This window comes from Polypterus senegalus, chromosome 18, assembly GCF_016835505.1.
Source record: "Polypterus senegalus isolate Bchr_013 chromosome 18, ASM1683550v1, whole genome shotgun sequence".
Taxonomy (NCBI): domain Eukaryota; kingdom Metazoa; phylum Chordata; class Cladistia; order Polypteriformes; family Polypteridae; genus Polypterus; species Polypterus senegalus.
The window spans coordinates 96264846-96277136 of NC_053171.1; the positions used below are offsets into that span (position 1 = coordinate 96264846).

A 12291-nucleotide genomic window follows, 5' to 3' on the forward strand; every position below is an offset into this window, starting at 1 on the left:
TAATGAATCTTAATATACAGTTATCATCTAGATGTCACAGTGTTCTGGTTTAACATGCACATTAATTCACAAGGGCAGGAACAGCCAAATGTAATTAAATAACATAATATCGTCAAACCCACTTAATCCAATTGAGGGTCATAGGTATGGAATTAGAAATGATCTGAAATGGTTTCATTAAGAGAAGAAATGGTTTAATTTTGATTTTCAATAATTATGAAAGTCAGACTTTCCAGAAATACTACAAAATCATGCAGTTATAAAACATTTGTTAACCATGCCTGCTTTCATGTTTATGTGATTATTTAATCTGCTGTCAAAACTAGTGCACGATAAGCTTCAAGTTGATCAGATAATAGATTATTAAATTCTGCCATGAGGGAGAATGGCTTGGGTGAAATATAAATTAATAATTTAATTGTGCTTACTTCTGCTCAGATCCAGTAGCACAAATGTACTACCTCAAAAGCACTAGACGTATAATCAAAAATCAAACGTTTGCCTTCTCGTTAATGCAATTTATCAGAAAGGTTTATCAGGCGAAGACTCCTCTTGGAGATAGAGGCTGGATCTGTAAACACCGGCTCTCAGTGACCATGAACTTCATAGGAAGGTTAGAAAATGGATGGAATTCAAGAAGAGTGGACTGTTGTATTGCTGTGGTAACGTTCCTCTCTGAGAGTAGTGGTGGTGGAGAAGCCCCTACAAGAATGGACAGGAAGAGAAAAACAGCAAATGATGAGCTAGCAAGGTAGCAAGAAAAGCAAAAAAGCTTTTGGAGTCCAAATCAGTGGTCCTCTGGGATAGACATTAAGCGTAAATCGCAGCATGTCTTAAAAATGTCTTACAATATTATCCAGCGGTCCACTTCTAAAACAAGGCTTTTGAACAGTGCGGAAAATTCACGTTGAACAATGTTGAACAAAGTAAGCATCCTGCTGCCTAGGGCATGTGTTTATTATGGGAATGTTTGTGGTAGCACTTTAAAAGAAGTGTATTTCATGATTATCTAATTATAAATCAACAAGATAATTACTAATATTTAGCTAATAATTCATACTGAGTACATTTTAGTTTAATAGTCTCCATGTGTAACAGACAAATGTTAATTTGTGAGGACACTTTACCATTACATCACTATTATTTTCTTAATGATTAACGTGGGGTTATGCAGTGTTCTCATGTACTATTTCTGAAACACGCTCATAATTACTGAATACAATTACATCAGCTAACTTAATGATAATTATAAAGGAAATAACACTGAAGTAATAGTAAAATGTCATTATAAATTAGCATTCATTTGTTATAAATGAAACAATATATAATAAAACTGTTTTGTTCTTCATTTCTTAGCTAAATCTTATAAATTAGCTGATCAGTTCATAATCAGTTAATTATGAAATATAGACACTTATTCTAAAGTGGCACCAGTTTATCTTTTAGAAATATACGGGACTTGTATTTGAATTTTATAATCAGTTTTAGAGCAGAATAGGTTTATGGGGTCATTATTGTCACGTGTACAGAGTAGAGTGAATGTCTTACTTGCATGTGCCAGTCAACCTGGAAGGCGTCTCCATTATGGAGACCGAGTTAAGTCATTTATGCACATTTCTAAGTTAAAGGAACAGAATGTTTTAAATGGAAATGGAGATGCATTCTGCATTTTATCTTTCATTTCTTACTGCCACAGGGGGCCTCTGCTTTGCTGGATATGATTTTATATTATGAATCGGCAACATATCTCAACATTTCTTCCAATCAAAATATTGGAGGACTGGGCTGGCTGGCTTTGTCCCAGTTAATACAGAAGGTAATCTTTATTAAAGATTTGTACTAAATAATTCAGATTTGTACTTCATGGTCAGGTAAGTTATTAGAGATTCAGATTTAGAATTTGTGCCTCTGACAAATAAAGCAGCTCTGCTAATGCTGATGCATGAAGTGATGTTCCCTATGATGGTGCTTCTCACCTTGTGGGTCACAACCCAAATGTGGGTCACTGGATGCCTTAGATGGGTCATCAAGTTAAGTTAAAAAAAATAATAATAATAAATCAGTCACCGTTTTGATGTTTCACTTTACCCAGTCAAATGAACATACTGAGGACCTGACAAAACTGACAGAAGTTGAGTTACAAGCAGGTGACAACATCATACACCTCATTAAGAAAGCCAGCGAACATGGATAAGATCCTCAAGTGCCCTGTAGCGTCACCTACTCCAAACTCTTTCAATTCCATACCAACCTTCCTAGATTCATTCCAAAAATATGACCCAAACAAGAATATTAACAGAAAATATGACCCAGACATTTGTGAGGTTTAGGTGTGGCGAGCAATGACTATTGTGCGTTATCTGTGGTGTGGTACTACCAAATAAAATCATGACGCCTTTAGCTATAAAGACACTTAGAAACAAAGCCTGCTCCTCATAGGTGTAAATGATTGAAATTTTTTAAATGAAAAAAAATCTTGAGGCTTCACAAAAGACATTTGTTCAGCAAACCAGCAGGCACTCAGGGTGTCATCTCGCACATTGATCTGCTAAAGTTAAGAAATCACACAAAATTAGCAGAATAGCCTCGTGCAATAAGCGTGTGCACTGACATTGTAGACGAGTCCATAAAACATATTCCTCTCTGCACATCCTTCATTTTCCGCTGATTTTGATAAACTTGTGAAAATGAGAGAAACCCAGTTTACCTATTACGATGGACACTACATTTGATTCAACATTAAACACCCATATCTTCAGTTATTTATGGATGAGTGCTGTGCATATTTCATCTGTTACGTACGCTGTCTTTAAATGCTGAATATGTACTTACTCTTATTTGTTCATGTGAGCCGTTCAAGGGGAAAATGTTGAGTAGTTTATATTACAGTTCCACCTAATAAAGGGTCATCATTAAATAAAATCAATAGATAGATAGATAGATAGATAGATAGATAGATAGATAGATAGATAGATAGATAGATAGATAGATTGTATTTGGTATAGTAGGCAGGATCAAATAGATAGATAGATAGATAGATAGATAGATAGATAGATAGATAGATAGATAGATAGATAGATAGATTGCATTTGGTATAGTAGGCAGGATCAAATAGATAGATAGATAGATAGATAGATAGATAGATAGATAGATAGATAGATAGATAGATAGATAGATAGATAGATAGATAGATAGATAGATAGATAGATAGATAGATAGGTGTGAAGGCCTAAAAGGCTGAGGACCACCGATGTATGTGTTACATTCCGAAATTTAAAATACAAATGAATGTGACATACAGGCAGCTCCAGCCTGAGCAAACAGTCAAGGCTTAGTTCTGTATTGTGCAACTCGCTCACCCACAATAATTCTTAAGTAGCCAAATCACACAAAGCACTGGATTTGCTAAATATTTACATTTAAGGGAAGGAGGAACAGAAAGTGTTATAACAATGCAGTCCCTCAGGACTTTCTTATACAGGCATTGTCTTTCTGTTGGGACTTTTCACCCACTTGTCCACCCAGAAGTAGCCAAAGAGACTCCCAAGCTCGCTTCACCTCTCTGCCCTCTCCCTTTATCCGGGTCTCTCTATTCCTTCTCTCAGTCGAGCCATTGCCCTGCTTATATCTTAAATTACATTTAGTGAGCCTAAAGTGCAGGAAGCAGCTTTAAGATCTGACTGAGGCTTTCCTCTGTACTTTACAAGCCCTAGAATTAGTCTAGTCAAGTCAATTTGATTTATAGGGAACATTTAAAACAACAGCAGTTGACCAAAGTGCAGCACCATTTGCATAAATATATAGATAAGTAAATACACAAAAATATGTTACTGTCATGCAAATTTAAAAGCTAAAGGATTTATTTTTATTAAAGGATGAACCATGGCATATTTAAAATAGGCTGGGACTGAACCAGTCTTACAGATATTTACGGTGTAATGTCCTAAACGCTTTGCTCAAACACTTCATTTTTTTTTAACTAAAACAATTTTATTTACTTTACTTTTAAATGCACTACAAAGCAAAAAAATAAAGTTTTCTTTAACCACAATTTTAATGGTTATATGTGACTAAATAAAATCGTGGGTCGCACATCAATTAATTGATTCAAACAATTTTTGAAACTTGTTTAGCATGGTGAGAAATATATTTTATGATGAAAGTATCTATTCTATTAATTGATTGAATGAGCTCATTTATGTGCACCTCATGATTTTATTTAGTTACATATAACCAGAAAAATTGTGGTTAAATAAAGTTTTATATTTTGCTTTTAAGTGCATGTAGGAGTAAAGTAAATAAAATTGTTTTATTTAAAAAATGTTTTAAATATATTTTATTTGTTACTTTTTAGTTTTTGAGTACTTTGCAAATGATTTTTCTTTAATCACTTTTCATGAACGGGAAGCTTCTTTAAAAGTTTCACATAATATATCTTCTTTGTAGAATTATTTGAAGACTAAAAAGAATTATATTTTGGTCTCTGCAGTGGGCTGGCGCCCTGCCCGGGGTTTGTTTCCTGCCTTGTGCCCTGAGTTGGCTGGGATTGGCTCCAGCAGACCCCCGTGACCCTGTAGTTAGGATATAGCAGGTTGGATAATGGATGGATGGATATTTTGGTCTCTATTTTTCTGTTCAGGCTCTTATGAGATTAGCGCCCAGTCGCCGTGAAAACAAAAATATCGACGACAGAACGGCAAGCTTACGCCAATATGTCCTCACAGTGATCATCAAGGCTACTCCTTCACAAGATTAAACAAGTAAGGTCGGTGTGCATATTTACCGACTCCACTCACTGGAAGAGACAAGTGGGGGCAATCCGATGCGTCTCTCACTTGTATGCTCCGATATCTCACTATATTCTCTCTCCGTCATTGTTGTGTGTGCGTTAATTGGAATCGCATACCCATTGAAATTTGTTATGTAATTGCATCGGTTTTGACAGATTATTGTATTGTCATCCATACTGAACAAATGCAAAATTTGAAGAACTTTGCTTCACCAGAAGTGACCCAGGCAAACAAATAGTCCAGGGAGACAAGTTCAATAAATTTATTGAAAAAGGGAGAGATACAGGCTCAAACTGAAGAGAAGCAGTTGAGCATGCAGGAGGGATAGAGGGGTCATCAACAGAGGGTATTATGTGCGACCTAATGTCAGCAAGTTTTGAACACAAAATCAGAGACAAATGACCCATTTTTTGAAACAAGGACTCCAGACTAGAGCTTCTTCTAGTCACCCCTGGTGTCCCTGTTCCATAAGGTTAAATTACATTTACCAGGGTGGCCTTCTTCCTCTCTCAGAATAACCGCATGGTTCCAAAAATTACAAGCTACTCCCTTGTTCTAAGAAGGGTCAAGCTCTGCCCTTTCTGCCTTGGATATACATTTCTCACGTTCACTTAATCGTGTTCCTCCCTAGGGCCCTATTTCCAACACTTCCAGTACTCTTACCAGACATGATGGTCTTTGGATAATCCTTTCCCTGTGCACTAATCTGTCTCTGCTCTATGTCACCCTTTGCTCTCTGGAGTCTCCCTGTCCATTAGGAACTAGAAGCTCAGCAGACACAGTACTCCACAAGAAACAGATTTTAAAAATAAAAATGCGTCAAATAGCATTATTTCCATATTTCAAACACAGTTTTGAATCCTTCTAACACACTGGCTCATCTTTCTGATGTCTTGTGTTTTGTGTAAAACAACAGAACAGAAAATATCGGGAGTGGTCTCCCCTCGACTTTCTCGTATACTCAGATGTGGGGATGGATATTTGAGAAGTAAACCGCAAGACAGTGATTATATTTTTATATTATGTATATTAAAGAATCATCAACAACCAATCAAATCAAATTAATAGTATATTGAACAATTATTATTTAAGTAAAGTTGAATAAATCAGACTCTGCAGCTGCATGAATAAAAAGTGAAGTACCACTTCCGGTGAACGTAAATAGCCCAAAAGTTTATATAGAAATCTGTGTTTTGTACCTCATACTTGTATGCAAAATTTGGTTAACCTAAGTGAAAGCGTACTCAAGTATTTATATACACACACACACACGCACACAGACATAATTCCAAAAATGGTATTTTCGGAGTCAGGGAGGTCTAAAACGTCGAGATTCAAGAGTATTTATTGTCATTTCATCCATATACAGTAGTACAGCATTCATTGAAATGAAACAACGTTCCTCCAGGACCGTGGTGCTACATAGAACACAGGACAATGAAGACTTCACGACACAGAACATAAAGACACGTAATATATAACAAGGTGCATGTGAGACAAATGTGCAAACGTGCAAACATTGCAGAGCAGAACACATATATCAGATATCAGATCGGTCCATGAATGTTCAGGAGTCTGACTGCTTGGGGGAAAAACCTGTTCTACATTCTGGTGGTGAGGGCTCGAATGCTTCGGATACCTTTTTCCCAATGGCAGAAGTGTAAACAGTGAGTATGAAAGGTTTGTTGAGTCATTCACAATGCTGGTGGCTTTGCAGTTGCAGCGTGTGGTGTAAATGTCCATGATGGAAGGAAGAGAGACACCAATGATCTTCTAAGCTGTCTTCACTATCTGTTGTGGGGCTTTATGATCCCTGACCGTACAATTTCCAAACCAGACAGTGATGCAGTTGCTCAGGATGCTCTCTATAGTTCCTCTGTAGAATGTTGTTAGAGTAGCTGGTGGAAGATGGGCTTTTCTCAGCCTATGCAGGAAGTAGAACTGCTGCTGGGCTTTCTTGGTTAAAGAGCTGGTGTTGTAGGACCAGGTGAGCTTCTCTGCCAGGTGGACACCCAGGAATTTGGTGCTATTGACGACTTCCACAGTCGAAACTGAATTTATGGAGAATTCCAATACTTTCCCTATACTTCATATATGAGAAGGTCAGGGTGGTCTAAAACATCAAGATTCATCAAAATCCATCCATCCATCCATTATTCAACCCTCTATATCCTAACTACAGGGTCATGGGGGTCTGCTTGAGCCAATCCCAGCCCACCGCAGGGCATCCACACACACACACACACACCAAGCACACATTAGGGACAATTTAGGATTGCCAGTGCACCTAACCTGCATATCTTTGGGCTGTGGGAGGAAACCTACACAGACACGGGGAGAACACGCAAACTCCACTCAGGAAGAACCTGCGAGGCAGCAGCGCTACCCACTACGCCACCGTGCCGCCCCTTTATCAAAATCTCAAAATGGAATTTTTGGACGATTACAATACTCTCCCTATACTTCGTTTATGAGAAAGTCAAAAGGGATCAGATTTGGGGCTGAACTTACTGAGCGTAGAAAGCATTCATACAGTGACAGCTCTGTCAGGCAGCATGTTATTGGCTGTTGGTAAAAGGGGTGTGATCTCGACACTCTGGAAATGTGAAACCGTGCTAGTGTTTTATCATGTCCTGGAGATTTGCAATGTTGCCAGTTGTGTAATCTGACATTCTCAGGCGTAGAGATTGGCAACTGCAGTTGTTAAATTTGATATTCCCTCCAACTAAAAGTCATGTGATGGGTAGCTACTGAATGAGTGCCATTACTTAAAGATTTGTGAAGCAGGAATTGGACTCCTAAGCTATCAGAGGGTACACAGATCATCCTGATGGGCATTATTCTTGTTTCCCATGAAGAAGACACCTGAACGATTTACATTTTACTCATTATTCTATGCGGAGGCTGTTTATATTGTACTGTTGTTATGAAATGTGTGGTATACTATACAGCTTATTGTATTTATTGCATTCTGTTTTGCTTGTTTTGTGGAGGGCAAACACAAGTAAACATTCCAATGCCATAATGATAGCTAAAAAGCCGACATAGAATGGTTGGAACGGTTGATCTGTGACCAAATCACAAAATGATTCCTGTAAATGTGTTTTTCAGAGCAGTTGCCTGGTGGGCCTGGATGCCAGTAACATGCCACTCCTTGAATGCCCTGCGCGGACTCTGTCCCGAGCCTTGCAGTTCAGTAGGCTGACAGTACTGCACCTTGAGAACTGCTACCTAACTGGCCGCCCTCTGTTTACGCTAGGTAAGACTATTTTAAATAAACTAATGGGAAAATATGACAAATATGTTCTTAAGATATTTCATAAACTACATTCACATTTTTTTTTTTTTTTGCATAGCAGCTACAACTTTTACTGAAATGGAATGCATCTTTGCAAATGGCTGCAGTGCTTCATTAATTACAACGTCGCACAAACCCCCTTGCATTAGTGCTGCAAAAAGATCATTTTTCTTTCTTGGCAGTGGTTTAAAGAACATATTTTATCAGCCTGCCTTCTGCCATGACTGCCGTGACCTGATCAACAAGAGCAGATGAATGCAGCATACATATTTACAGCAGCTCCTTCCTTCAAATGAGAATCTCAGCCTGACAAGCCAATCTAGGATTTAATCCCCTAATCTTCTAATGTCACTTTCATGTTAATACATTGATGCAGGTCTAGCATTGGCCCAAAGCTCACAAAAATAACATGCTGGGAAAAGCTCATTTTAATGGCACACGTGATAACATACTTCACATATGGATGCAGCAAGAGACCTGGAAATGATTATTTTCTTTGGCAGTATTAATATCTGGCTCACACAAAGCCCTTTCACTAAAACCATATCTGAATGTAAAAGTCAGTCAGTCAGTCATTATCCAACCCGCTATATCTTAACTACGGGGTCACGGGGGTCTGCTGGAGCCAATCCCAGCCAACACAGGGCGCAAGGCAGGAAACAAACCCCGGGCAGGGTGCCAGCCCACCGCAGGGCACACACACACCCACACTAGGGACAATTTAGAATCGCCAATGCGCCTAACCTGCATGTCTGTGGGAGGAAACCCACGCAGACATGGGGAGAACATGCATACTCCACACTGAGAGGACCCAGGAAGCAAACCCGGGTCTCCTTACTGCGAGGCAGCAACGCTACCCACTGTGCCACCATGCTGCCCAAATGTAAAAGTCTTATATCATATACTTTTAATATACTTTGAGTGATCTGTTGTACAAAATACTGTGAAACTATTCACATGAATGGATGTGTTACAGAAGTACAGAAACTTTTTTTTCTTTGAATAATTACAGCAGAGCATGAGGGGAAATCAAGCAACACCCACCTTGTGCACATACATTCTAGGAAAGGCCATGAATAGGAGGCCCGTCCGTCAAAAGGAGGTTTAAATCGCCCCAGGCCAGTTTACAGTGACCTACCAATATTCACATCTGTAGGGTGGAAAAAGACCCCAATACAGACACTGGGAAAACATGAAAACTGTACACGCTGGTAGGTGAGCCCAGGTACCTGGAGCTGAAAGGCACCACTGCTAACCATTCTGCCATCAACACAATTCTTAATAATATTATTAAAATAAAGACTTGTCTGTCTTTGGATTTAATCTGAAAACAGATTATACTTGCGTCTCAATACTGTTCGGTCTAAAGTGATTGCTTTAGCATTCAGCACGACCCACTGCTTGCTTTGATGAGCTTTAGTTTATTGACAGTAGGGAAACAAAGCTATGCATTTGATTTTTGAAGAGTGAGAAAAGGTACGTACAGAAAAAAAAAGAGGCTGGACCTTTAAATATTACCGTTTATCTTGCATTTTGGTAATGCAGTAGGTTTTCTCGCACAGTGGGAGCTAGTGGCACTGATCGTTGTGATCGATTGCCCAGGCTTGATTACAAAACTAACTGTAGAAGGCTTTGCAGCAAGACTACACTGAATCAATCGCAATGATCCCCTCCACTTGGTTCCAACTGTGAATGATGACAATGTTGGCATTCTGCATGCAACCAAGTGACTTGATCAAATCTGCTAAATCGATTTATAAGAGAAAGAAAAAAAAAAGAAAAGGAAAAGGAAACTGTGTGCAGCCTTCAGGGAATGAGGCCTGAATATGTGGCTAAGCAAGGTGCCAGTGCACACTAACTACCTGCAGCTATTGTAAAATGGTCTGACATAGTATGTATTGCATTAAATGTTGGGCATTATAATATATATATATATATATATATATATATATATATATATATATATATATATATATATACACACACATGCATATATATACTGTATATATAAATATATACATATATACACATATATGTTGCATAGTTTACTGTCACATAATGCAAAGAGTACACGACACGTGTTTCGCCCTAATTCTGGGCTCATCAGGCGTACACACTCACTGCACCCCCTCTCGTGGATCGAACCTCGGATGTCAGTAGCGAAGCCTCTTTACGTTCTGCCACGGCGTGTGGTTCGTTTATTTGACAGCATGTAGATCGGGGTAATTACATTCATGGCATTCGTTGTCTGAATCACAATCTGATTGTATGGGTCGTTACCTACCAGGTAACGCTTGTGGTTGGTCTACAAGTCGGTAAACATCCGCCATGGTGCCCTCTTCAGTTGCGAGAAGCAGATCATAGAATGTTGCATATATAATAATATTTATCAAATAAGAGTCTTGCTCATTATTTAGTGACCGCAATTCTATGGCTGACTAAAGCACTGTACATCTCTCTGTCTATAAGAGGGACCACCTTGGTCACAGGACTATTGTGTGAACTTCATGAGGGGGTGCGGTGTGTATTTAACTGTACAGGTATATATGTTTATAGGCATTACTACATGTTGGGGAGGACAAAATTCATTCCTGTCTTCATTCTTTCTTTGTAAATGTACTAGAGAGCTTTGCCCCCTGTTCGCTTCGCTTGCCAACCCCCCTGGCCCACTAGCCACTTTGCGTCTCTGCCACTCACGTATGTGGATTTCACTTTCACCAAACAACAAATATTTTAATTATCGTGGATAGGCCTCTTCATTGGGAAGAAACACTACTTTTCCCTGATGGCAACATGAATTAGACGATCTATAAGTCTCTGACTTAAAGTTTAAATCTGAACAATATGTTCAATCTCTTTTCGCAGCTCCGTTATTTCACCGAGTAATATTTTCCGTTTGTTTGCACTAATGCGTTCTTCACTATCATTTCTCTGAGACTTTCACATTTTCGTACTTCCATTATCTCTAACCTGCTCTGCATGTGTATCGCATCAACGTTTTTGAATTCTTTACGACTTTCTACTTTGTCATCTACTCTTTGTCTGTTATTTCCAGCCCCGGGTGTAGTTAAATCTCTTGGCACAAAGTCTGGTCTCGCAGGACATGAAAGTGTCTCTCTGAAAAAGTCACGTCTTGTCCCCGGCTAAAAAGTCTCGTTTTGTCTCAGGATTTTTTTATTATTATAGAGAGCTAAAAATGTCTTGTAACTGTATTTTTTACATATATATGTATATATATATATATATATATATATATATATATATATATATATATATATATATATATATATATATATATATATATACACACACATATATTGTATATATAAATATATAGGGGATAAATATATTAGGGGATCAGTTAAATCACACATCAGATCTTGATGAACAAAATATTCAAGTGGAAAATCTTTACTGAGTGATACTGTGTAACACATTGAGAACAAAATGATGTAACAATGATCAATAGAATCTAAAATTACCAACCCATTGAGGGCTGAATTTAACATCAAACTTAAAATCAAAGTCAAAAAATTGAAATCATAGGCTGATCCTGTTTGCATGAATTTCATCATGGCCACTCATAATGTGACTCAGCCGTGTGTATGCCCCCTATGTGCCTGAATGCACTCTTGACAACATCTGGGCGTGCTCCTGTATCAGGCCATCAGTGAGCTCCTGGAGAGTCTGTGGCACTACATGGCGGTGTTAGATGCACTGATGCATAACCAGAGGGTCTCAATTGGATTCAGGTCTGGGGAATGTATGGGCCAATCAATGTCATCAATTCCTTCATTATCCAGGAACATCCAGTGTTAGGGTTGACAATAGCCCTGAGGATTTCATCCCATTAACTAACAGAAGTTAGTTGCCTAGCACCTGGAGGTCTGTATGACCCTTCAAGGATAAACCTCGCCAGACCATCCCTGACCCATCACCAAACCAAGTGATGTTGCAGGCTGCATAGTGTTCACCATGGCATCTCCAGACTCTTAGAAGTCTGTCACATGTGCTCAGTGTGAACCTGCTCACATATGTGAAGAGAACAAGGTGCCAGAGTTGCCAAATATGGTATACTCTGGCCAATGCCAATTGAGCTGCATTGTGATGGGGAGTGAGAACAGGTTCCACTAGAGGACATCGGGCCTTCATGTCACCCTCATAGAGTCTGTCTCTGACAGCTTGGTCAGAAACATGCACACC

At 38.7% G+C, this 12291-nt stretch overlaps 1 protein-coding gene across 1 annotated transcript in view; it reads left to right on the forward strand.

The window, feature by feature from the left end:
• Positions 1–12291, forward strand: part of si:dkey-288a3.2 (protein phosphatase 1 regulatory subunit 37) — a 244370-nt gene that overhangs the window by 71767 nt on the left and 160312 nt on the right. Inside the window, exons 5-6 of the mRNA XM_039741206.1 lie at positions 1697–1816; positions 7902–8049. Coding sequence (XP_039597140.1) covers positions 1697–1816; positions 7902–8049 — 268 coding nt within the window. The remainder of the gene's footprint in view (positions 1–1696; positions 1817–7901; positions 8050–12291) is intronic.